This window comes from Labrus mixtus, chromosome 2, assembly GCF_963584025.1.
Source record: "Labrus mixtus chromosome 2, fLabMix1.1, whole genome shotgun sequence".
Lineage (NCBI taxonomy): Eukaryota > Metazoa > Chordata > Actinopteri > Labriformes > Labridae > Labrus > Labrus mixtus.
The window spans coordinates 19269036-19297021 of record NC_083613.1 but is presented as its reverse complement, the minus strand read 5'-3'; the positions used below and the strand labels follow the sequence as shown (position 1 = coordinate 19297021).

Here is a 27986-nt window from a genome sequence, read left to right as displayed (position 1 = left end):
TTTGGGAGAAATGCTTGTTTTTGCTCCGCCTGTTCAAGAGTTTAATAAGGGATTTATTTTTTGATGCACACGAGAAGCTTATTTTCTTGATTTCTTTTTCTAAATCATCATGAAATCGTAGAAAACAGCAGATATTAACTTTGTTTTACAAGCAGAGATCCTGCAAAGCCAGAAAAAGGGTTTAAAGGAGCAACTTATGAGATGATTTTTAGTTCATGATAGATGGCAAGTCGTCCTTCAAATGAGGTTACAAATACAGTGATTGCAATTTTACTCAAATGTACTTCTTTATCTTTTACATATTGTTTAGTTTTTGGACATGAATGCACTGGTTTTGTTCATTGACTTAGATGCAATATAAATATTTAAATCAGCCATCTCAGACACCGGCCACTGTATCACAAAGGAAAACAATAAGGTGAAAGAATTTTAATCAGTAAAAACAGGTGCAATATTTCACATGTAAACGATTGCAGCATCTCAGTCTTAATACCTGAATAGTTACAAAGAAATAATATTTGAATGAGTCAATGATTCCTGTAAAAATAGATAACAAAAGAACTATATCCCCTTCAAACACAAAAGAAAAATCTTGCAAATTATTTCAAGTGCTCATTGGCTCACCTGCAGAACAGTGAGCAGATGCTGCATCAGTATCAAATAAGTCTCAGCTTCATCATTAGCCCTCTCGCTCCTGCAGCCAAACTCTACAGCACTAACCTGTGGTCAAGCACTTCAAGGAATAGGGGGGGGGGGGGGGGGGGGGTAGGGTAGGGGGTGCCATCAGCATATCATAGCATCCAACATAGTGTAATTAATTAATTAATTATCTTAAAGGCAGGAGGAACCATGCCTTTGTTTGGATACATTTTCTGATCACATACTCAAATCCTTCATTTTTTTTTTTTTTTCTGATAATTCAGCATATTGTACATTGTCCCACTTTGCCTTTTCTCTTGTAATGATGTTAAGAGTCTGAAATGGAACAATTCCTTCAAAAAAAAAAGAACAAAAGCAAGAATAAAATTATTTACAGAAGCATTAAGCGGACATGCATCGATACATTTTATTTTACTCCCTTTTTTCTATCGAGGAAACTTTGTACATTTTCTCGAGATCATGACTTAATGATCTGGTTATTTCAGGATTACAACGTTTTCCCGTTATAACGAGTTCATTTCTGTTGTTTTCTCAAGACCTGGAGAAAATAAATCAGTATCATGGGGGAAACAGGGTTTTTATTGATTCGATTTATTTCGAGGTAACAACATAAATCTTGAGAAAACAAACTTGAAATGACTTTCCATCACAGGAAACAGAGTACAATTAAATGTATGGATGTCTGCTTAGGCTTTCTTTAATGAATACAAAAGAGCTGTGATTCTCTAATTTGACTTTTGATTTCATTAGATTAAACCATCACTAATAACTATCTTAAAGAACTTGTCTTCTTGTATCTCTCTCTCTTTATAGTGTTTGCCAAAGATAGCGACACTTCATTTCTAGATTAGTGTTTTCACCTGTTCAAATTTCCTGAGCTGTTTGTTCTGAAGAGTAGGAGGAGGCCTCTTTGGCTTGTTTGGCTTCTATTTCAAATCTTGAGGTTAGTGAACACTGAAGGAATCTTAACCTTGACAAATAGTACGACATCCTGACACAAGCTGAGCCAAAGCAGCTCTGTTTGCAGACCCTGACGATGAGAAGTCCTCTGAAGCCTTGGTGTAAAGCTGCTTTAGTCTGTGTAGCTCTGACTTACATTGGCACTGCACTGTTGTATTTCTTGCAGTTGTCACAAGATAAATAACCTATAATCAGTTCTGTTTCACCGTTCTTAAACCATGGTTACCTGAAGCATCTATAAGACATCCAAGGTGGCATCAAAGATCTGAACCATTTGTATTGGCAGCATAGTGTAACTCTCTGTGTACGCGACTGATTTACATCATTCAAGAAGAATTTATTGTCTGCAAACTCTTTTGGGAGCTATTAAAGCTCCTGTAAGGAACCTTCATGTGTCACTAGTTTTGGCGCACAAAGCTGAACCTCCTACCTCTCTGCTGATCTGACAGAACATCTCATCCTGCTGTCTTTAAACAAGCATATCGCTGTGTACTTTTATAAATGATCAATAGTGTTGTTGGCAGTCTTGTTCCTTTCGTAGGTTATATAGAGTCTTTAGAATTATTTAAGTCTATTTCATAACCAGTCAAAGAGTCCTCACAGGAGCTTTAATTTACCGTTTCAGATTGGTTTATGAAGTAGTGAACTTGGGAAGCTTGATCTTGCATTTTGGACAGTTAAGTAAGTCCCAGTATTGTTATGTGAAGTGGAGATGTACATAATACTGAATTACACTTAAGCTGCTTCAGAAAACTAGAAGTTATTTCAACCCTTGAGGGTGTATTTTACTCAGCTTGTATTTGTTCTTGTCGTCTACAGGGGTTAGGGGAGAGAGTTTGGCTGCAGGGTCTGTGTAGTACAATTAACTCAGGTTAAGCACAGCATCAGAAATGAGTAGTTTGAGTTGGACAGTTGGCACTTAATTCTCGTACAAGTGTGTTCCTAAGCCCACAGCACTTAAGAGTATTGTGTCTGCCCTTGCTACTTGGATTTGTTTCCTTACATGTGTCCTGATGTAGCAGTAGTCTCAGTTGTTCTTCTGACAGACTCAAAACGGTCATCTCTTCCTCACTTTTCTGTTTGACATATTAATAAGGCCTTTGGTTTCTACATAGGCCTCCTTTTTCACTCCATAACAGATCTAACAGCAGCTTTTTATTCCTCCTCCATTTCAGCTCTGCTTTCTCTCCCTGGCCCTCTTTCCTCTCAGTATCACCTCAGAACCCTTCAGGTTCAATGTCACGAGGCCATACGACTTCTTTTCTGTTCCGCCTCTTTTCTCTCCTCCTCCGCCTGCTCTTTAGCCTCCGTCCTGTCCTTCAGTGCCCTCAGCAGGACTCTGAGCAGAGTGTTTTCATTTAACAGGTTCTCAGAGGTCTCTGCCAGCTCCTGCAGACGTCTCACTGCCTCCCCAAGCAGCCGGCTCTTCTCCCGGTGCTGCTCTTCTAGGCTTTGCCTCTCCCGCCGCAGCTCAGCGTTCTGTGCCTCTAAGCTGTGAACGTCGAATGTTAGTCGGCGGTTTTCGCGCCATAGCTGCGCCAACTGTTGGGAGAGACGTTCGCGGGCGTGAAGAAGCACTTGAACCTCTCGCTGGAGTGCCAGGAACTCTGCGCGGAGGACGGTGTTTGCTGCTGGACTGTCTGCTTCTCCAGGAGCAGTCACAGGTTTGTCAGAGCCAGAGTGCTGCAGCAGGAAGTTCAGGAGGTTTGGTAACGTGATGGGAAGGTCGTCAGGAAACTTCACGCTAAAATGTTTCCTTTAAACAAAAGAAAAAACAAAAACACAAGTGAATACAATTCTGTGAAAACTCAATTTTAACATTGTTGTTAAAGGCTTTATATGCGACTTTATATGCGACTTTTTGATCCATCAGATGTCGCCCTTGAGCACCAGCATGAAACCAAAACAACTTTTATTACTGTTTAAATCTGACAGGTTTTTCTTTTTAGCAAAACTGTCCATCACATTGTCCTAATGTTTGGGGTGATGTGCTTTTTTGTTGGTCAGTCCAAAACTTTAAGAATTTACTTTTTCTTTCAGCAGAAATAAAGCAAAGAGAATCTTTTTCTTAATTCAAGAAACTTAACAAATATCGCTTGCTGCATAGGCACAAGGAGTCAGGCCCTATTTTCTGCTTGTATCAACTTGAAATAAGATGTTTTTGTCAGGTGAATGAGTTACTTCAGACTAGAAATTACAAAAATACACTTTGTAAGACTCGTCTCTTTACAGTGTAGACATGGAACATGTTAATTCTTTGAATGCAGTTTGACATATTTCTCAATCATTTCAGCTCTCATGGTATTCTGGTGTTGGCCAGGTAAAGGTCCATGTGTTACAGGAAAAATCGAATAAACGTGTCTCTCTTACCTGAACTTGGGAAAGAGGAGGATGGAGGGAACGTGATCGACCATGAACTCCCACGGTAGGTCATTACGTGCAACATTCACCCTACATACAAAATGTTATTATATTATTAAAAACAGTTGGAGCAGAGACGTGATATTGAAACATTAAATAGCGTAAATCTTGCACTAAAAAATATCTATATATCAACAAGAGTCAGCAACAGAAAACAACAACATGCTGTACCTGGCCACAATGATGCTGCTGTTTCCCTGTAATATTCTGGCCAGCTGGATGATGATGTGGTTGAGGACAGAGCAGAAACCACACCACTGAGTGTAGTAGAACAGCAGCACATCCTGCAGGAGTACACACACTTCAATTATGTATTTGATTGAACCTTAAAGGAGAAGCTTGTTGAGATTACAAATCTCCTTATCAAGAGTGTGCTGGCCAAGACAGGCAGCAGAACAATGATGAACACAGGTTTCAAGCTATGTTCTTCACCACTCATTTGTTGATACTGTGAATAAATCCATTTACATCTAGCCCTGAGATAAACACAAAAACTGTCATCATCGAACATCATCGAAGCGGTCTATAGCCTCTGTACATGGACACACACACTAACCAATAGGCTACCGGCACCCCATGAACCTAGTTTTAAATATCTCATATTTAAAGTAGTATGTCAAAAGTGAAACCTGTTGCTTACTTTAACCATTTTAATTCAAATGTTTAAGACTTTGGTTGTTCCCTGATTTAAGCTTGACAGCATGAATCAGATTTTTTTTTTTAATCTTTTACTTTGATTTTTTTGATCAGTTTCTTAAATTTAACAGCGTGTGCAAGTTGTTTAGAGGTACAGAGCTAGCGTATGTCCTCTTTTAAAGGGCTTTCTTATCCAGTTCTGTTTGATATCAGCTGGTTTTGGAAGGAGCCTAATTTTGCTCAAATTTAAAATGAAGAGTTGTTTGAGTGAGGGTGAGAGTGTTTTTTTTAATTTTCATCACCTTTTGGTGGTCCATGACGGAGGGCAGGAAGGAGGAAGTGGTCAGTTCCTTGATGAGGAGGGGTCTGGACGAATGCTGCTGGTGTTGTTGTTGTTGTTGTTGTGAATAACTAGTTTCCCCCTCTTCTCCCACCAAATGTCTCTGCAGGAGGCTGTATGGAGCACTGAAGTTCCTGATGAAGGCCTCTTTAACAAGACACACAGACAGACACAATCAACACAACTAAAACTGCTAAAAGGATCAAAAAACACAATCTTTAACCAACTAGTGTGCGTCAATGGAACACTTAATATGTGTGTGTGTATTTGGCAATTTATCTATGGAACATATTTAACAAGTGAGAAGGTAAATACAAACTAGTAAGAAAAACAACTAGTATAAGGCATTACTTTGTGCCTTTAGGTTTATTCTAATCATGAATCATAAAGAAATATTGGTTAAAGATCTTAGGCAGTTGTTGTATATTATTGTAAATGAGCAAAGCCAGAAAGTCTTCACAAACAAGATGTGTCATTTTCAGCGTGTGTGCAGCATGCTGAGAAACTCGTCCACGCCTTTGTCTCCTCCAGGCTCGACTACAGCAACAAACTTTTCATCGGGATCCGTGGCAAGCGCATACAGAAGCTCCAATACATACAGAACAGCGCTGCCTATGGAACGCTCTCCCCACAAACCTGAGGGCCCCACAGACAGTGGACTCCTTCAAAAAGGATCTGAAAACTCTCCTCTTTAAAAGAGCCTTCTCCTAAAAACCTTTTCCCTTAAACCACTGCTTTTTAGATCTTGATTTATGCTTAGGTTGTTAACTCTGATTTTGACTTTGACTATTTCTATTGTTTTTATTGAAATTGTAGCACTTTGAGATTTTCGTTTAAATGTAAAGTGCATTATAAATGAAATGTATTATTATTATTACTACTGTATTTCTCCCTCCTTGTGCGGTTTCTAGAAGAACAAATGACTGTAAACACTACATGCATCAAAAAGAGCCTCCTCTTCTTTTCAAAATGGGTCACAGGGAGGCAGTGTCACTTTAAATATCTTTGTAGTAATAATGAGTCGTGGTTTTAGTGACATTTATCGATAAGAAGTTTGTTCACTGGTCACAGCACCCTGAGAACAATTCATTGCTCTATTCTTAGTGGTGCACATTTTGTAAAAACACCGGTACAGATACAGAATGCAAATGACTGTTAGACGAAGCCACAAGCAAATCTGCCGAAGGGCAAAGTATGCAAAACATCTGTCTTAGGTCATGTAGTGAATTTTCTTTAGACTTGAATCAAGAAGGTTAACATACCATCTGTGCTTATTTGATCTAACTTTCCATTTGTTTTTACAAAATTACATTAATCCATTCAGGATATGATTTATGATTACAGAATCAGGAAATTGAATCAGTTTGTGTATGAAATATTAAGTCTTATTTACTGACTTAAATGTTTTGTATGCTATACAACATTAGAAAATGATCTCTGTCTGCTCAACTTTTAATTTTAAACAGGATTACAAACATTTTTTTTATTCAGATTTGAATCGTTCAGAACCCTTTCATCAATAAGTAAACATAATTTTGCTTAGTGGAGGAGAAGCCCTCTGTGGATAAATAGGCTTCAATCAACAACGTAAACTCTGGCGATACATTTGAACATTTGTAAAGCTTGTAAGAGCTTGCCTCTTTGAATTAGCGGTGTGGTGAATATCAAAACCTTGAGAGGACAGATTTCCCTGCCAATTTGACTCACTGCGTCACTACTTCATGACTGCTCATAGTGGTGCTAAGCGGATGAATGAGGGTAACTTGAACAGACATAAAATGGCCAAATAAGAAGCTGTCAGACAAAAGAAGACGACAGAGGAATTATGTTGGAAATAAAAATGATAAATGTGATAAATGACACTAAATCCTGCACTTTGCAATTGTCTTGCTATACTGTACACATCATAAAATGCAGAATGACTTTATCGTGATATTATCCTTATTGTTGTCAACATATCGAGTTGTAAGTTATCCTGCAATTTACTACATGATATTGAACGTAAATGCAGCTAGTAAAGAGAATGTAGCAATCCAAAAGACAAAAGCGACTTGACTCATCTTTAAATCATCAACTTTAAGCGGGCAGTCCGAATATGGATGAAATAAAGTCCTCCTTACCCAAAGACTCAGTCAGAGTGGCTGCCGGGCTGCGGTGGAGAACATAATGAACCTCATCCTTCAGGTTCACAATCGCAGCAAACGACCCGTCATTACTCCCGTCTCCTAGAGCGCCAGCCTCCGGATGAAGAGAAGCATTTCTGTTGCGTGTTGCTCCCAGCCTCACGGCCAGAGGCCAGTTCAGAGCGACATCAAGCACATAAAACCTGAGCGTCCTGTTTGTCGTACACCACAGCCCTGTGATGCTGTCTCCGTTCTGCAGAGGGACGGAAGACGGAGGGACGGACATAGAGTGAGGCGTGAAGGGAACTTTTTGCACGTCTGGCTCCTCTTTGGCTTGTGATTCGTTGCTGAGTTGAGGTTCTACTGTTCTGCAGCAGGCACTGTATCGACTAAACGGACTGTAGCTGTTCAAAAAGTCACTACAAGCCAGGGAGCTTTTTATGGACATGGGGGCAGATAGTTGGTGCAGACAGCAGTGTCTGAGATAAGGCTGCAACAAGTCTCCTTCCTGAGCCACTGAAGGGAACGAGCAGCGTGCAGAGGTGCCGGTCAGACTCAGTCGTGACAAACTGAGGCACACCTCACACACACTTGTGCTGGATTCTGAGAGAAGAACCGACTGGCAGCATGGTGAGTGGGAGGTGAAACTTTTGTCCAAGCTTGAGTGGTTATTGTTGTCACAGGAATGATAGCGCACAGCAATGTCTGCAACCTGCAAGATAAATAGGAAATAAGTAATCATATTATAATTTTATGTTATGTTTATGTATATAAAATGTATTTATATCAATACAATTCTGACTTAATTATTTCTGTTTCAAGTAAGCCAATTTCTCACTACGAATTTCCAAGACATTTTTCCTACGGCCTGATATTTACGTAAATCACATATTGGATATCAGACTGACATCACCGATCCAATTCACTGATCAAGAAAGATGGTTGGGCACTTCTGCCAAACCCTAACCCTAACCCCTGCAAGTGCCGTCTGCATCAAGACATTCAGACAAGTTTAAACAACTCCTTCTATATGATTGAAAAGTAAAGTTCTTGCACTTCAGTTTAAAATGTTTAATTTGTAAACTCACAGTTGTTGCTACTACATGTTTGTGTGTGAAGCCAGCACAATGTTCAAAAATATTTCTTTGACTCATTTTTATTTCGATGGGGTTTTTAAAAAAATTATTTTTGCTCTTTCAATAAGAAATGCAATGCCAGGACACTACAGTTCTGTGTAACCTGACACATAATGCCTACAACAACAACAAAAAATAATTATTACAAATTTTTTTGGAATCAGTATCTGTATCAGAATCTGAGTGGACAGGTGCAACCTGAATAGAGTTGATTTGCCTACATTTTTTTTTATCTCTAATTTATTTTTGTTTAGCTAAAGGATCTTTAGATCTGTCAACACAATTACTAAGAGTCACAAAACTACTGTATGCACATACAGCTAAGTGTCATCATCAGCATAAATTATCATATTTAGAGAGCAGTTTTCTTGCAGTTTTTGGTAATTAAAAACAGAAAGTTTCCACTTTTGGGGGCATAGGACTTTTCTGCCCCTGTATTGAAACAGGTATCAATAATGTTCGTTTATAACCAGCATCATATAGAAGTTTCAAATTCTAATATCGTCACCACCATGTGTTCTACAGTTAGGGGACAAAATTGAACCCAGAGTACGGCGGCATGAGAGAAACCTACTCCTCACAATACAAAGCAAAATCTTCTTGTCTACTGTTCAAATACAACTCTTCAGGTCAGATACTGGAGGTGTCTCACCTGCTGTAGAATTGGACTGGGCTGTAAGGCGAGAGGATTGTGCGGCAGGAACAGCAGCAAAGCCGGACCTTTAGTCAGCTCTTTCTCCAGGAGGCGAGACTTTGTTCCTGGAGGCTGCAGCCAGTGGAGGACGGTCTCATGGTGTTCAAACACCCAGCTACAGATGGCCTCTGATGTGAAGTTGCGTTCCCTTCGAGGGAAAATCTAATGAGAGAAAACATACAGCACAATGCTCAGGCAACACTTTAATATCTACCTGAAGTATTCTAAAGTATATAAAGCAATAATAAGTGGAATATGACCAGGTGACCTTGCTTACCAAAGAGGAGTTTAATCTTCTGTAAAGATAAACAGTTTCATCTTCTTTTAGTGAGATGGCCTCTGCCACCTGCTTGTTGGTCACGACCCCGAAATGTATAGCACCACGGAAATCTGCACCAGAAACAGAGAGACTCCTAGTTTAAGACTAAAACGTTTCTGTCATTTCTGCCTTAACTTACACTGGATTTCATAGTCTTACCAACAAGCCAACAATATGCAAGTTTAAACACTCTCCATAGACGTTTATTATATCCAAACATCAAAGTACAGCTCTATTTTCAACACTAAATTGAATTCTAAAAAAACTTAACAAAATTGAAATATGTGACCATAGAGCATTATGATCATGTCTTACCCCTCTTAAGGGCCTGGAGGGCAGATGAAAGATATGTGATGTATCCCGGCGGCTGAGGAGAGGAGTTAAACTGGAAGAAACCCACCACTCGAGACTGTACAAAGGAGACAGAGTATACCATCAGAAAACAATACCTCATTCAAAGATGATCTAAATAATAACACAGCCAACTCTCAGTCAGATGAGTGTGGAAAATCAATACCTCGTGGTAGGAGAGGAACTTCTCAAGTGTGGCTCGGGATGGGAGGTAAGTGAGCGGTGTGATGACTCGGAGAATAAAATTTTCAACATAAGAAGCCATGAATGGACCCTTATACTCTATGGGCCCAAACCTACAGCAAACAAATACAAAGAACATGAATATATAAGATAATATGTTACAATTTACAATGTTACAATTTACTTAGCAGACGTTTTTATCCAAAGCGACGTAAGAGAGAGAGTAAGTACAACACTAATCCATTCATACACTGCCACCGAAGCAGCGGGAGCAATACGGGGCCCAAGGACACATCGGACATGTTGCTCAGCTGGGGATCGAACCCTTGACCTTCTGGCAGATGGCGACGACCCTACCAATTGAGCCACAAAGGATTACTTTACTCAAGTTGACAAGCTTAGATGATGTTAAAGTCCTGTGCTGAACTTTTGGTTTGTGTTGAATTTGGCGCCACCCTGTGGACAGAGAGGTATCCTTTCTCTCTTTACTGATATTGTCTGCTTGATAATGATGGATATGATTTTGTACAAAAATAATCAAACATGAGTCAGGAGGATAAATAATCAAGTAATCCAGAAAAATCAAGAAATAAACTGAATATTAATCAAGAATTTAAACAATGGTTGTCTTTAGTGCTGTATAATGTTTACAAACACTTCAAGCTTTGCTGTATACTTGATTGAGACATTTGATGATCCCAATTGCCTCTGCCCTTATAAGGGGTTATAATTTTTTTTAAATATATATTTTGGGGTTTTTATACTTTTATTTGATAGGACTGTGGATAGAGTAGGAGACGAGGGAGAGAGTGGGGACTGACATGCAGGAAAGGAGTCACGGGTCGGAACTGAACCCAGACCGTCCAATTTCATAGTCTCCATACATGGGGCGCAACCAAACCTCAGGGCCATCGGCACCCTAAGTGGTTTATCATTTTGTAGTTCCATTTATTTGCTGTGGAAAATGAATGTAAAAATGCAAAAAACACTAATAATATAAAATAAGTAGTATATTAATGCTTCTGTATCAGCCCCATTTAAAACTATTAATTAATTAATATTAATTATATCATTTTATTTGAAATATTTTGTTCCAAAAAGTTATTGTTTAAAAGACTCACTCTGCTTTTCTGTTTCACCAGAGTGATTGTTTGTTATACTCAGCTGGGATATTGACAATAAACTGACTAGAAGTCAGAACCCTCAAACTACCAGGATGTTGGCTAATTTAAAGGAAGCTAAATAATTCCTAACAATGAGTTTATAAGTCTGTCACTTCTTAAACACGACCATTAATAGTCTACTATTATAGCTGGGAACATAACTTTGAATAGGACATGTGTCCTCTGTCTCACCTTCTATAGAACAGATGGATGATCGGGTACTGATAGAAGCGGTTCTGCTTCCTGCATTTCCCCAGACTCCACCAGCAGTTAACGGCCACAAACTGCACCTGTGTTTGAGAGAGAAAGAGAGCGAAACAAAGAATCAGAGCGTAGCAAACAAAACAGTTTCAAGACCTCAGCGGGGTACGGTGTGTGATGGGTATTTGTAGTGAGGTAGTACAGACTTTATACAGTTTCATTCCAAACAAGCTCCAAAAACTGTGCCCGCCATAAGACATCCCACCAGGACTCCCTTAAAGCGGTGCTATGCCCAGGGGTGATGTCTTATGCCCTATATAGTGTGTGACACAGTGTGTTGTGTGCCTGCTCACTGTTTAGATAAGCTAGTAAGACTGTAATCAAAAAGTTGTTTGTTAACCTTATCTTTGACCCAAGTAAACCTTAAATTAGACCGACAGGAGACCAACCTGAATTGTAACTTCAAACAGAGATGTGTTTTATTTGTTTGTGATCACTGCAACGACACAAAGATACACTTATTGTTTCTCTCCTTTTTAGCTTGCATAACTGCAGCAAGGATTCCATCTTTGAGCAGATTTTAGGTTGACTTTACATGACTATCGATAAGTTCTCCAATAATCCATCATAAAACTATAATGTACAATAAGTACAACTAAATCCTCCAATATTAAACTCATTTAAATGTATAATGTCACAGGTTGTCGCTTTTAAACTTTGTGTCACTTTCATTACATTTACACACTAATACAGTGACATTTTATTTGCCTCAGGAGGCAGGACATGATGTAAAAAGAACTACGTGGAGATGGCGGACAAAGCCACTGAGTCAGACTCTGACCAATTCTAACTTTAATATCAATGTTGGGTGTGGTTTAACACATTCACTGTATCAACAAAAGAGCGGAGAAGAACATACTGATGAACACAAAACATAATGAAGCTTTCTCATTACATGCACGGAGAGCGCACCGGTTGCACTCTCATCCCACAGACGTCGAGTGATATAAATGTGTACAACCCTTACCCTTCCCACGCGCTCGCAGTGCATTTTCCTGCGTATTACCTGCTGCATTCTGACATCGGCTTACCCCGACAACACATTGGAATTTACTAGTACGCGTTAAAACACTATTATCAGGTTAGTTTAGTTTTGTAAATGGGTCACAGTTTGGTTAGTTTTACGCTATAAAAGTACCTGGTTAGGTTTGTATATAATCTAATCCCAGCTCCTGCAGCAATATGTCCGATGTGTCTTTGGGCAAGACATTTTACCCCAAATTGCTCCCGCTGCTTCATCAGCGGCGTACGAGTGTGTGTGAATGGGATTAGTTACTTCTGATGGTCACTTCACACAGCAGCCTCTGCCATCAGTGTAAGAATGTGTGGGTGTGACCTGCGGTGTAAAAGTGCTTAGAGTAGTCAGACGACTTGAAAGCGCTCTACAAGCCCAAGTTCCTTTACCATTTGCATAAAGTTGTAGTTCAATACACTCTCCTGAGTCAAAGAGAAACAGCTCTGATAACAACAGTTCTGGAGCTCGCTAAAGCATGCACTTCTAATTCTAGCAAAACCACACTCATTAGGACAAACCACCATGTCCTACCTTCCAACAGGACAAAGTCTAGTTAATTCTCCATTATTCATTTAAGGCTTGATTTTATGTTATAACTTCAGCAGAAATCTCTACCTTACACATTTACTCAGTATCCCTTCAATGCTGCCACCATGTCTGTGATCATGAGATATGGTGTCATTGACATTCCAGAGTGCCTGTTGTGTGCTCAGGTGTTCTGTACCTGTTTGGCCAGCTTCTTAGCTACCTGCTGCACTTCCTGCCTTGCAGCCATGGAGTGAGCACACCACGGTGCATAGAAGAAGATGAGAGAAACTTCTGCAACACTCCTGAGACGCTCTGCCTGGAAGACAAATGTAAGAATTACAAACGTGTTATAGACTTGGATGTAATACTGTTTGTGTCCCAAGTATGATTTTGAGTTTATCACAAGCACGGACTAGGACTTGTTTGTACCATGCAGATTTTTGAAAATCCAAAGAAGGAAATTCCTGGTACAAAAAAGTCTTAAATATCAGATGCCTTTGAATCTCACCTGGTCTAGCTGACCCAGATAAAGGTCCACTACCGGGGCCTCGGCAGAGAAGAACCGCACCGGAGGCCGAGCTGCTGCCACCACATTTTTAGCACGGCTGCAGAAAGAAAAGATTTCTATGTCAGTCACAAAATACACAACAAACAAAACCCTTTCTACTCTCATGAGAAGACACAGTCAAGAGGCAGGGTGAGTCCGAGATCATTTGTCAGCAGTGCTCAAGATGGATTAATGTTTGGTCTTTGTAGATAATATACCAAACATACACCTTTTCCCCCATCTTTTGTAAAGTGTATTGCGATAACATTTGTAATGCATTGGCACTAAATAAAGGTAGATTAACTGAATTTGCCTAAAATTAGAATCTTCTCACTGGAAGAATCACTGGTGGTAAACTGTGTGATTTGTGCTCAAACTATTTGTTGATTCAAGGTTGACATATAAATAAAAATATGTATATGTCGAAAGAACTAATTAAGAAAATGATCTTTGAAAATCCACCATTTGCACCTATTTCCATTCTGTTTATTGAGTCAATATTGTTTTTTTTGATAACACAAAACCGACTGCCGACCAATTAAAAACATACACTAGTCCTGGGCTCTGGGGGCATTTTCTTGTAATAAATTAGCATTCTTTTTTCATGTGTTTTCAAACATATTTTGGATCTCTGATGGTTTAAGGCTGACTCATTTCAATATCAATTAGTTTTCTTCTCATTCGTTTTTAGAATTACTGAAAATTACCCAATACAGTACATCTCACTTAAACTTCAAGGTGAAGTATTAATTATATCCACTGATCAATTACTATTTGTATCATTATTTTTATTTAGATTGCATCAGCATCTGTTCTAATATAAACCATTGGAGAAGAGCTTACACTTTTCATAGAGTAGAGTTTTGACTTTAGTAATGAAACTTCTATTCAATTAAAATATTTTAACACTTGTTTCACAATTACAGGATAGGAAGCAGGATGAGTCTGAGATCAGCTGGCTGCTATTTGTTTCAGGTTTCAATGTTCACAGCTGGTAACCTTCACACAGGTTTAGTTCACTGAAACATCAGTGTGTGTTGTTTACTACAGAGCTGTGTTGTTACACTGTTGTCTTCACTACAGACATCCAAAATCCTTGTTCTGGTGGTAGCACAGTATGTGTAAACGGTTTACAGTATTAGTTAATCCTCTTGTCTAACAGCAGTTTAATCTGAGCAACATAACGAGGACCCTGTCTGGTTATAGCAGCTAATAAGATTGTTAGGAGTAATAGCTAATTTATACATTAATACAACAAGCAAAGTAAACATTATTAGTCTCCTCACAAAACACACTGCAGTAATATTAACAGAAACTGTACGTGTTTACAGCACTGACTGTTACCTGCATGTGAACTTAACAGCCAGTATGAGCAGGACGCTGAGCACGATAGTCCCGCAGAGAAGACCAGGTCTCCGGGCCATCAGAAACAGCACCTGCCGGAATGACTGCCGCACCCGGCGCAGCATTACAGGCTGTCGTCGGCTTTCCGTCCCATTTATATGGCCCAGCGGCTGCTCAATGCGTCCATTTGCCTACGAGGGGCGGGGAGGAACCGTGGTTCGAAACGGGGACGGAGCTATCCTGGATTGGACATCGGTGCTGTTGGTGTGTAAACGCGGTCGGACCAACCTTTCTTCCCCACGTAGACTTTTCACTTCCGCAACAATGACGTAAGGGGGAGAGTGTAAATTGTGCCGGCGGTGACAAGACTCGCGATATTTCAACACACTCATGGGTTAATTGGTTGATAAGCGTACGTTCATAACAGATTTGATCGAGTAATTACGGTAGCATGTTTTATTTTTTTCCCCCGAATAATGATTTATTTAGTTATTTTTTCGTTTTGAATGTTTCGTGCTTTTTTGAGACCGTCCCTACGCAGTTATGGCGACTGCCTTTGCTGAACAGTGGAGGGCGGGCTTTACAAAGATGTACATGAATCAAATTTGTTCGATAACAAATGTTCAGGTTCATTACTGGATACGTTATTGTCTTACCATCAATCTCAAATTCTATTCGATTTCACTTTAATTATTTGGCTTCTACTTGCAATAACACAATTAAATCATGGTCGTGTTTTTTTTTTTCATTTGTAAACATAACACATCAGAAAAAAGTGAGTTAAGTACTACTAGGCCTACTATTATTAGCTAATATTACCTGTCCTTATAATCCTTTTGACAGCAATTACTAAGTCATTAGAAATGTAAATATATGACACACCAAACATAACCTTATTAAAAAATCTTTATTTTTTTCTGCCAGTAGAGAACATTGAAGAACAAAATCACAGTGTTTAACTATTAAGTGCAAATGTAAAAAATAAAGTATTCAATTTGCTCTGCCCACTGGTTACATGGAATTGTAAACCATCTCAAAATCAACTGAGCAATAACAAACATGTGCAACAAAATATTCAGCAGTACCAGCAACACAATCTGCTCATTATAATGATTTCTTTTTAATCTGTTTCAGAGTCAAACAGTTAAAACCTAATGCCTCATGTATAATGAAATGAATTGAAAACATGGAACTTCTTTTATTGTTCATTATTCTTTTTGCGAAGAAAAAGATTACTCCCATAATGCTGCAGAACTACAACCCTCAACATTTAAGCCTCAGTGCTTACATTTTAAGACCTCTCTGTGGCACCAAGATCAAAGTCAAAGCCAGAGCTGAACTGAAGAGTTGAATAATGCGTTTTAAAGTTAAATCGACTTAGTTCAACCTGATACTCATAAAGCAACAGTTGTTCATTTAATTGGTTATGGATCACATATAGTTTAGAACGACCAACAAAGCAAGTCAGACAAAAAATAATCTGTTTTTTTCCACCTTCAAAGTCTGTGTATGTATAAAAGATCTCACAGCCATCTTAGTGAGTGCAATCAGAAACCCCTTATGAGGCCAGTCTTCACTACCACTAGTTCTTAAATATGACTTGTTATTTGCATATCTGCCCATAGGACCATTTAGGCAATGGGGGTTGTTAATGCACTGTGTACACAGAGATAGATATCACAGCATTTAACCTTCCAATAAAAACACAGACATCTCACCCTTCATCTTGTTTGTTATGTTTCTCCCACAAAAAACTCAATGGCTCTCTTGTTCCATCTGCCAACTGACCAGCAGAGACGCAAGAAAGGAAGCGAGGGATCTTCCTTCCCAGGAGCAAATAAGCCAGAGTCCTGTGAGTTTACTGCCATAAATAAACACTCATCCTCTTCAACATCGGGAAATTCTGTCTGTTTTATTTGCGGCAAACTGTGCAGCATTAATTGGCACTGATGACATGCAGTTTGTTACAGTGCCTGTGTTTCTGGGTGCATTAGCTGCTGCACCACCAGGTCTATGTTGATGATGGGGCTGAAGTAGAGAGCCCAGTAGAATAGGCAGTTGCACACAAACTGAGGGAGAAAAGGCCATAGGAGGGCAAAGGCAAACCCCTGAGATAACATCTTCCACAAGTGGTTCCACATGTTGCGCGGCAGAGTCCTGAGGAAAATGGAAAATACAAGTTGGAGTGTGTGGCTTCTTCACCATTGGGAATTGTACGAAATGTAACTTAACATGCAGCCTAACAATTCAATGCAGTTTTTAGGTAGTGTTATAGTTTTGGAACTTGTGCAAAAAATATATGCATGTTGATAGCTGTCCCCAACATTTGTACCTGATCCTGGCTCTGGTCCAGAGTCTCCACAGTGCGCAGCCTTCCAGCACAGACAGCAGCATCGTGTTGACAATAATGAAGCGAGACGTCCAGTAGTGGACGGCCAGCCAGTCCCACGCAAACTCTGCTATCAGCTGGTACGGAAGCAGGATGTACTTCACAAGGAACTCCGCCCACTGTCGCCAACTTGGCTCCAACTACAAACACAGGAACATCGTAGAAAACAAGAGATAACAGCTGAAATACACTATTAAACAATTAAAACAGACAAAATATTACAGTGAGAGTGATTTTTCTAAATGAATATGCAACTTCATCAGACTCTAAGTTAAGTTATTTAATTATAAAGATTTGGCCAAATACTATATTCATTAATTTTGTGACAGTGTGTCAAGAGACGATGAGGGAAGATGGCCCCAATAGATTAAATCCATCCAAGATACTGTTCTGATGAACAAAATATTTAATATTTAATATTAATGATTAAGCTGGAAGTTTAACCTGTGAGTTAAAGAAGCTGCCTTCCACTGACTGCTCGATGTGTGTGATGGCCGGGCAGCAGGTGTGCAGGAAGGGCAGGAAGGTTTCCGAGTAGTCAAATAAATACAGGTAGAAGAGCGTGAGACGAGGGGAGCGCTTCAGTGCATACAGCATGAACAGAGACTTCCCTGCATTAGCAGCCTGGCAGAAAGTGAGAGAAAATGAAGCATACAGTCCATAGGTTGTAAAAAGAAACATTACACATTTATTGGAGACTCATTTGTCAGAACTTTCAGTATGGGGTATTTTCCTTAATGATTGGACTGTGACACAACACCAAAAACAAAAGATTGTAAAGCTTCTGAGTCATACAGTATAGCAGATTTGACTCTTTACCTTGTATTCCCAGAGGTTCTGCGGAGGTTTAACCCCTAGGGTTTTAACTCTGTCCAGTTCAGCCAAAACAGCACGTCGGTGAGCCAGATTTTCAATGCTGTACGGAGGTTTTATCAGCTCTTCTTCCCCAAGCATCAACAGCAACCTTATGCAGAGAAATAATGATCATAAGCACAATGATCGACAACATGAGCTGCTGTGTTCAGCTCTTTTTCTTCAAGTCACCATGAAACGGAACTTTAAGAGTATCCAACTGCCCACCCCATTTCCAACTTAAATGGGATAAAACCAATCAGAAGACAGAAGGCAGGACATAACATTGGGGTGAATGTGATTGGAGTGTTGGCGTCGACAAAGCCTTTTTAATTGGTCGAAAAATGAGTGAACATCCCCTTAGTGCAGGATGAGTCTTCAGACATTCAAATTGTTTCCCAGGAAGAGAAAATACAGTTATTTTGATGTATCATAATCAGATAATAGTTGATTTAAACATATATGGCAGATATATGAAAATCTATTTCATAGGGACTTTAAGGCGGGTCTGTGCATGGCTCCACCTCACTTGAGAACTATGTCCTACAGTGGAAGGATGACAATCAGATGAATATTATAAGATGTGGCTTGCAGGTTATTATGTGTCCACATAAAACAAAACAAGGACAATGAAAGACAAAGGAATCACTTTAAAATAAGATCCTATGTAATATATCTACCTCCCATTGACGTTCTCCTGTTGGAAAGCTTCTCTGTATAGCTGAGCCCAGGGCCCCAGGTTCTCTAGCCAGGAGACGACCTCCTCCGACGTCCAGCGCGATACGGGTTTACTGATCAAAGGGTCATGCTGCTCAACCACACCACTGCTCCAGTGATACACCAGCACTACCACCTAGAAACAATGTTATCAAAATGTTCAACACTTCAATACCTTGCATTTTACAATAAAACTTTAATGATTGTTCGTATTGAAAAGTACTGAAGCTTTAAAAAAAAATCACATATATTCAGTCATAGTACCGAAGGCTGCCCAAAAGACAGAGAGAGGTCTGACTAAATTGTACAAATTACATTGCCAATGTATTTGTACAATTTAGACATGGTGCAGGAGTTTGCTTCCAATTTTTAGGAATTCAAAACAAGAAATTACCCATTATTGGATGCCTAGGATTCCATTGTAGTTACAGGTATCGATATCATTTGATTTTTACCAGGATTGTATCCAATTTTAGAATTCTGGTATGGTGCTCACTACTCACAAAGCAGCAGTTCAAAGCTCTGATTTAGCCTACAGTAGTCTAACAAAGCCAAGCCTATCAACACACTCCAATTAAGCCCTGCTAGACCTTGACCAAAGTCACGTTGAACCCATCATGATTTGGTGAAACTAAGTCCAGGATACAGTGACCTGGGAAACAGTGTCAGGAGGAGACTTGTTTAGTGATACATTTGAATGTAGGGGGCAAATATTACCATTTCCAATATGCAGGTTGCTAGCTCAGAGACTTGAGTACATGTAACAATATAATTATGAAAACATGACATAAAGATAGAGGGACTGGAAGTCCGTTTTGGATTAAAACCCAAATTAGATTATCTGATTTTATCAGGTTACGTTATTCTTTTATTTTGAATAACCTAATTTTAAGATTTGATCTGGTAGCTTTAATCCTGCTGGATAACAAAAGGGGTTGTGAAGTAATCAATCATTTGAACCATGTATGAATCACTTAAAAAAAAAAAAAAGATCTGTTGTGCTGTCATGAGCAATCATGGCTCAACATGTGCAGGGACTATGTTCATCATAGACCAAGCTCTTTGCTTTACATTTGCTAACCTCATTCTTTTCATTTATCAATGTAATAAGAACATGTTCTGCGCTAAAGACAGAACAAATATTATAAAAATAAAAGCAAAGCTCTGCAAATCCATCCAGCACCATAATAGCTTGACAGTTCAAATGCACAAACCATGAGCATTCCTTGGTGATTTTCATATTGCTGTTAAACTTGTAACATGTGCATTGCAACGATAAAGTAAGCACAAGATCTTTCACAGCATGATGACAGATTTGACAAAATAATATACATTTCAGTTTGCAGGAAATATGTCCGAGAACAATTCATGTGAGCCATGACAACACAAAATGAAACATCAAAATAAACTTGATGCTTTCGTACACAGATCAAGCCCCCTATTACAAAAATACTTTAATGATATCATGACATCCACAATTGATCTAAGGGCAGAAACAGGACCATGCTGTAATCTATTTACTTGCTCAGAGCAGACACACACACACACACACACACACACACACACACACACACACACACACACACACACACACACACACACACACACACACACACACACACACACACACACACACACACACACACACACACACACACACACACACACACACACACACACACACACACACACACACACACACACACACACACACACACACACAGAGACAGAGGCTGCCACGTGGCAGACAAACATTGTCGTTGCTCCCAAGTGCCACATGGACAAAATAAACATGGTATGTCTACATGATAGGAAGAACAAACTTCTTCATCACTACTGAGCTAACCTCTAAATATTACATAACAATGTTGTATTTTTGGACCAGTCTTTGAACAACACGTCTAATTCTTTTCAAACCCAAACAGAACTTACAATGCAAGTGCTACATTAACTTAACATCCTAAAAAGGAACAAGTGTAAAATGGTTCTTACGAAAAGGCACATTAAGTATTGGTAATAATATCAAGTAAAACAGTTGACTCAACAGAATAAACACTTGTTTGAGAGACATAATGCAATACAACACTGATCAGTGACACTCATTGGGGTCAGACTTTTTCTAACTAAGACTGTACCAACTGGATTCTAATAGTGGGAATCGTGATTAGCAAGCGTTGGATGTCCCTTCACATCGCGCACGATGGCACGCTGGCACGCTGGCTGTCCACAATGCATCTGTTATATATTTAATTCTTTGCTCTGTGAATTTAAGTTTCCCCTTCCAAACAGTATGACATCTGGTGCTTTCGTATTGAAGGTGGACAAACGGAGATGTGGTGCTTTGTATTGACGAGCTATTGACTCAAATCACAACACTCAGAGGCTCGTCAATAAACGGCTCAGGGTGAGCCGGAAAAAGCTTTTCTCAGGGCGCGGTCACACTGGCCATCCGTACCCTGCCCAAGCACGCTGCAACCCTAAAGTCCAGTTCGTTTGGCTTTGGCACACTTCGGAGAGGTGTGCTTCGGCACGGTACACTTCATGCAAGAGCACAAGCACGCGGGTACACAACGCTGACAGCCTTCATTATGGAGAAATCCAGAGTTTCATGGCTGTATCTGAATAACATGACTCAATATAAGCCACAAGTAGCCGATTTGCGGCCGCGGACTCGCCCCCGGACTCAGCCGTGCGCCTATTTTATTTTTTACATTTATTTATGGCTGTGTCTGATAAAAATGGCTTAAAATATGCCGCAAAGTCAGAAAAGTAGCTGTCATGTTCTGTGTTGTTGTGTGATGTGCAGACGCGGACTCGACTGCGCGTCCCTTTTTTTCTCTCTCTCTCTCCGCCTGTTTGTCAACTGAGCACGCTTCATAATAACATAAAGCATGCATGTGTTATATAACGACGTTATGTACAAGAGGTAATCGTGCATAGGCACGGTTAGTCCTGGCCAGTATGACTGCGGCCCGTGCCGGCCAGCGTGGGAATGGCACAGCGGGGGGCCAATTGTGCTTGAGTACGGCATGGTACGGCTGGCCAGTGTGACCGCGCCCTCAGGTGTTGTTGACACAAGTCAGAGCCCAACATTTCAATCACTGACCGCTATCTCCACTTTATAAAACAAGCTAACAAGCTCTGTTAAGTTAGAAAAGAAAATGCCCGTTCATTGTAGAGCCCCCCCGTCCTTGTTCCTTTTCCGTCTACGTGAGTAACAGAGAGGAACATAGAAACGTGGCGTTAGGGCTATAACAGTGCGCCAAATTTGTTTTCTGCTGCGTCGTGCAGCGTCGTGCTGCGTCGTGCAGCGTCGTGCTGCATTGCTCACGGGCAGTTAGAACGCTCCAGTAATAAACAATAGAATCAAGCCTATTTTATTGCTGACGCTCCCCTGTGTCACCTGCTGCAAAAACTGTGAGAGAGTGTAAAAGCTGCTGTTGCTGTGGTAGCATTGATTGGAAGGTGACAAAGGTAGCTACATATAATAGCATCCGTTTCAAGGCCAGCTATCATATGAATTCAAATACAACAAGTCAATATAGAAACATGCAGTCTGAGTTTATCACTGCAGTGATATACTTACAGCTACACACGTGAGAGCACTTAGGACTCCAGAAAAGAAGAAGCCTGCTCCTTTGTGCTGGTTTTTCCTCGATCTGCCCAAGTTGTCACCATACCTAAAAACATGCAGAATGAAAGTCAGCTCATTTGCTTCAAAGCACAATCGTATCACATAAAAGTAAACAGATAAGACACAAGACAAGGTCATGAGGAAAACATTGTTGTCTTTGAAAGTCTTGGTCTTTGGGAGTTTTAAGTTTTGTGATTTCAGAGAGAGCTGCGGGAGACATCCTTTTTTGCCTTAAGTGATGTCACTTAAGTCAGCTTTAGTTGTGGCTGAAGGCTACAAGTTTGAAAAAACAAAACAACTACCATGATGTTACAAAAAGGATGCTCATCTGAGCTCTGTTACAATGACAAACACAAATAGGTAAAGAGAAAGAGAAGCAATCACAAGCACAACATATTCAAATCTCAGCAGCTGGTTGAGTTTTATTTGGGTAATTTAGGTACAAATTATGCCAAGGAGACACACTGTTAAAAATCTTAAAACCAAAGCTGCTTTTGTTAAAGGTTGTGGTGTCCTACCTCTGGAAGGCCAGTAAGCTCCGGGAGATTTTAGGGTTGGCCTGGATTTCTGATCTCCTCCGCTGAACAACCTCACTGAACAGCTTGTCTGTTGCATCTCTAGAAAATAGAAAGGGCATAAAGTTAGCAATTTCAATTAGTAAGTGTGAGTGAAATTTACAATAATAAAACAACAAGAAGTTGGTTAAAGTTTTGTTATACATTTTGGGCTTTGTTCTATTGGAAAACATTACTGGAAAGTGTGGTTATGCTTGCTGTTGGGGCGGCAGTAGCTCAGTCTGTAGGGACTTGGGTTGGGAACTGGAGGATCACATGTTCAAGTCCTGGTGTGGACCATATCTGGGAATTAATCTGGTTGCTGGCAGCTGCCAGTTCACCTTCTGAGCCCCCTCACTCTGAAGTCTCTCCATTATTGTATTTCAGCCTATACGTGTGTAGCATGTCTCAACAACAGAGTGTGAAATTGAATTCCCCCCCGCAGGATTACTAAATATATTTCTTCTTTATTTGGATTTGTACATTAAGATTGCAATCTTACCAATTTTTAAGTTGCTGTATTTATGCATAATTCTACCTTTGCTGTTTGTTCAGACAGATTGCTTACAAATTTCTTTAATTATTAAAAGAAATACATTATTATTTTATTCAAAGTAAGACATTGTATTGGTACTGAAACCAACTCACAGGTATAGCATTAGCACAAGAATCACAATGTTCTACCCTCATGAATGTGAATATAAAGCACACATGTCACACACAGTTCTTTACTCAAGATGTTGTATGTAGGCCTCTGTTTTCTACGGCACATGTTAGAAATACTAAAACTGTGGTCAGAAAATCAAACATTCATTCATCATACAGTCAGGCTGTGAAAAGCATACCTCAGCAGTATGTTGACTTTAGGAAAGCCTTCCCATTTCTCTCGACACTCTGGGCACTCATTCTTGTGAGATGACTCCCACCACAGGGCCAGACAGTGGCGGCAGAAGTTGTGGCCACAGGTCAAGGTGGTTGGGTTCACTAAGATGTCGTAGCAACAGTGACAGGAGAATTCATGTTCTGAAATGTTGGTGGTGGAGGGGTTTGACTGAGGAACTTCAGATAAGTCAGGGTTGTCTTCCATTGATCCTCCCAGACCCTCATCTAATAAATCCCAGTCCATCTGGTCTAACATATCCAAGTCTGAAAAGAGGAGATTAAGGGTTACAAAAGAAGAACTAAATGGTTTCAGTAATACATATAAAATGGGTTGCTTGATACGGACTGAGTGAATGAATGAGGAAATGCAATGAAACAGCGTTTCTGGCTCTGTAAGCGGTATAGGAGACAGGGAGATACTAAGGGTTCATTGAATAAAACCTGCTCCTGACCAGGTTAGGTTTACAGACTCAGTTACCATAGTAACTGACCCAGAGCCAAAGTTCTGGTTTCATTAGTGCATGAAAAACTCAATTGAGGTGGAAGTATAGACAAAGGATAAATGCAAGCAGCAACCCAAAAGAGACAATATCAGGTAGGTATTGTTTGTATGACCTTTTACCAACATTTTTTGATATTTATTTTGGGGCAGCTCCAGAGACAGTGGAATACTTTGCCTTCTTCTAGGCCATATATAATACATATATCAGGATTATTATTATCAGAGCAATGTTACAGGGTACAGCCTTTTAAAAAATGCTCCAAGCACCTTAAAATGACCATACAGTGCTACTGTTTTGTTTTATCCTATTTTATATGTATGCAAATATATTTGACTTGAAAACTTATTTATTAACCATACTATTCTGTTCAAAAGTGTTTTATGTATCAGCTTTCATTTTTTTTCTTTACATGGATGGTTGTATATATACAAACTCTTGATTTGTGTAACCAATCACAGTGTGCATTATGTTTAAGGTTGCCCAAATAAAAAGTGCAATTACATTTCAGAGGACAATACTTATAGCTAATTGTGTGAACGAAAGGAAAAAAATAATAATAATGAGGTACTATAGCGCTAAAGAAATATTCTGGATAACATTTCTTATTTTCCAGATATAACAAAACAGGCTTGTTTTGCCCAAACGATGTTTACCAAAGCCCAAGGTGATAATCTTAAATGTCTTGTATTGTCTGACCAACAACTCATATCCAGTTGCCAATGTTAGATCACCAAAAAAGCAGAACATCTTTAGATTAGAGGCGCTATAATCAGGAAGTTGTTTGTATTTTTGCATGGAAAAAGGCTGAAACAAATGAGTGGTTCAATATTCATTCAGTTATTATTTTTCTGTCTATAGCAGCACTGAATGCTAATTGAAAAATTATTCACAGTCCTCCAACCAAATCCACATTGTGTAAGCACTTGGTAAGAGCAGCAACATTCTTTTTAGAGGCAAAAAAAACCTTGAGCAGAACCGGACTATCGACCAGATAGGTCAAAAAAAGAAGATAGAGGAAGAGAGATATGGATTTAAGACAATTTAAACAGGGAGACAGACAGGACACTCTAGATTAGAAGTGATATTCTCATAGGAAAATGTCTATTAAAACACAGATAGAGTAGATAAGATGTGTAACAGCAATACCAATTGAACTTAGAAGATTATAGGAATATCTAACATAAGCTTAATGAACTGGTAGTCTTCTAATTGATTTATGGTTTAGCACTTACGCTGTTAAATTGCATATTGACATAACAGTCTGAACTGCTTAAGCCCAGAAAGAAAAAATAACCTGGGCCATTTTAATGCATACTTTGAAAAGAGTCCCCAGTTGTAAAGTTACAGATAGGTTTTTTAAGCTGCACTTCTACCTACATTTGGTGTTTCTGGTGTATTTCTTTCAGTTTGACTGATCTGGCAGCTAGAGCCAATTTAAATAGTTTCCATTATGGCGTTATAGAAAACCAAATGCTTCCGTGTAGGAAAGACCTCTAAAAACCTAAAAACTGAACAGCAACCACTTAAAATTGTTCAGCATACACGTAAAGAATGCACAACTTCTGGTAATGGGTACAAACTCAGCTTAAAAACACAAACATGTATGGCCTTTTTACGCGTTATTTCGATGTGGTTTAAGATACCAGTAAGTAAATTAATGAGAAAAAAAGATCTGTGATGGTAAAGAGTAGGCTTTAATAATAATGTCACATGTTCATAACTTTTTTTTGTTTGTTTTTGACGTGTTTTGCATACAAGATGTCAATGTCATGATAAAATAAGGCCAAATAAATAGATAAGACATACAGAAATGCAGCTAGCTGGGGTAGCTAGTGGTTAGCAATAAGCTATTTCGGCAACAACAACATTTCTTGCTTTGACAAGAATGGACGTTTAAGAATGGTAAAAACATCTAAAAAAAATACTTGTTTTTTTAATGCAGAGACTGTCGTGATAGGTACAAGCAAGGACAGAAAGCTAACAGTAAGTGTTCACGTTTCCTTTAGTGAGATAGCTGCTATTCAACGTAATTCATAAAGTCAGAGTTACCTCAGGAGTGGCCTTTAACAGGTGAGCGGCTGGAGGAAGACATGACTACCTGGTTCAAAGGTGTGTAAATACCTATGTTTAAAGTAGCTAGACCCGAATAATACCGTCCGTGGAGCTACAAAAAGAAACATTTTCGGTCGCCATGGCTCCGAGCTGCTGCTGCTGCAACTGTGGAAAACCCCACGCTCACGTCTACCCGCCCACGCTACGTCTTCATGCATTCGGGTGCTGTCGGAAAAAGTCGGATAAATGTAGTGTGATCCGGGAAAATGTACTAAGAGGCGCACTCAAGTCGGAATAATTTACTTTCGAGAAAGCTTGCTGACCAATGTGCCGAATTAACAGAAATCACGTCATATTAACTGGAAACAAACCGCGTCAAAAAAAGAATGTGAGGTTTGATTGTTTAAAAACTATCATTTAAGCACGTAGGCCCATTTCAAATTCATTTTCTATGCCTTCTCGATTGAGACTTCGCATTAGGTTGTAACTGCTAGTTTCTGTGCGCGTAAAGTAACCTTATGGTTTCATAGTTCTGCAAAATGAAACATATTTAAATCGGGGCCTTGTTGTTTCCACATTTTGAATTCGAGCTCGTGAACACAACGCGGTCGGAAGAAGCCTTGGGAGTGTCGATCATCCGTAGGCCTACAGCAGAGTGGTGAAACAGTACGTGGAAGTGGCCTACCTGATAACACTTGTCTTATTCACACTCACCTAGGCTGGAGTTAAAGGGAGGCGATAAACTTAGTCCATAGTCGTCCTCGGAAATGTTGTAAAAACCAATTGATTTCAGCTGATGTGGCTTTTAAAAGCTGCTAACAGTGCAAAGTTCAGATCTGATCCTGTCACTCAGATTCTGGCCTGAAGTCTCAGGTTTTCCCTACAACGTTGATAACAAAACAGTAACCTATTAAGTTACACGTTGGCTGTGCAATGTATGCTCAGGGGCGACCAATCTGTATTTTAAGACAGTTAGGCTGAAAGTCAGTGTTAAGGGGCGTCATCATGCATGCCAATAATGATGATAACATCTTGTGCTTTTTGAAAAAAAATATTAAGTCAAAATCATTCTGAAAGTATGAGTAAACCATCAGTTAAACCCTGGAAAAATCCATCACATAATAGATATAGGCCTAGGCCTACTAGCTTATATTTTTCCTTCTATAAACTGACTAGGCCTACCTTTATTTGTAATTGATACATTTGGAGTCCTAACCACCCCGTCTGTTATCCTTTCTTCATGAGGAGTTAAAGATGCAGAAAACCACAACATTATGTATCTGTATGTATGCATGTGCATGTAGGTATGAGTGTATGTGTTTGTGATATGTATGTATACTACATGTATATATGTATGTGCATATATATATATTTGTGTGTGTGTGTGTGTGTGTATTATGTATATGTACATGTATATGTGTTTATATATGTATGTATGTGCATATGTATAGATTAATGTTTTTATTTGTATTTCTTGCTTTTACGCATTGCCTGTAAAGCATGTTGGTCAGGTGAAGCTGCTTTTAAATGTGCTATACAAATAAACTTGATTTGATTTGATTTGATTAAAATGTTCGTTTAAGGCAAACTTTCACCTGAAACGTTAAGGTGAAAAGCAAACAAAGTTAATTGGGGAAAAATTACAAAGCTTCCAAAATAAAATCAAAGAATACAGTTAACTGGCTAACAAAAAAAGAGACAGCAAATAAAATATATAACTCA

General features: G+C 39.3%; 2 protein-coding genes across 2 annotated transcripts; both read right to left on the bottom strand.

Annotated features, from left to right (window-relative positions):
• Positions 1 to 414: 414 nt before the first annotated feature.
• Positions 415 to 14999, bottom strand: txndc11 (thioredoxin domain containing 11). Its single transcript, XM_061054663.1, has 13 exons — positions 14682 to 14999; positions 13299 to 13395; positions 12987 to 13106; positions 11179 to 11276; positions 9807 to 9936; positions 9605 to 9698; positions 9248 to 9360; positions 8929 to 9132; positions 7138 to 7852; positions 4980 to 5164; positions 4213 to 4325; positions 3991 to 4071; positions 415 to 3376 (listed from the first exon to the last, which is right to left on the bottom strand). Exons 1-13 carry the CDS (start codon positions 14804 to 14806, stop codon positions 2860 to 2862), a joined length of 2592 nt encoding a protein of 863 aa, XP_060910646.1. The 5' UTR covers positions 14807 to 14999; the 3' UTR covers positions 415 to 2859.
• A 573-nt stretch (positions 15000 to 15572) lies between these two features.
• LOC132987535 (bifunctional apoptosis regulator-like) lies at positions 15573 to 26633 on the bottom strand. The gene is made up of 9 exons (XM_061054655.1): positions 26262 to 26633; positions 23673 to 23973; positions 22792 to 22890; positions 22226 to 22319; positions 18603 to 18775; positions 17890 to 18034; positions 17515 to 17694; positions 17014 to 17210; positions 15573 to 16838 (listed from the first exon to the last, which is right to left on the bottom strand). The coding sequence occupies exons 2-9, from the start codon at positions 23963 to 23965 to the stop codon at positions 16646 to 16648; spliced, it is 1374 nt and encodes a 457-aa protein (XP_060910638.1). The 5' UTR covers positions 23966 to 23973; positions 26262 to 26633; the 3' UTR covers positions 15573 to 16645.
• Positions 26634 to 27986: the final 1353 nt, after the last annotated feature.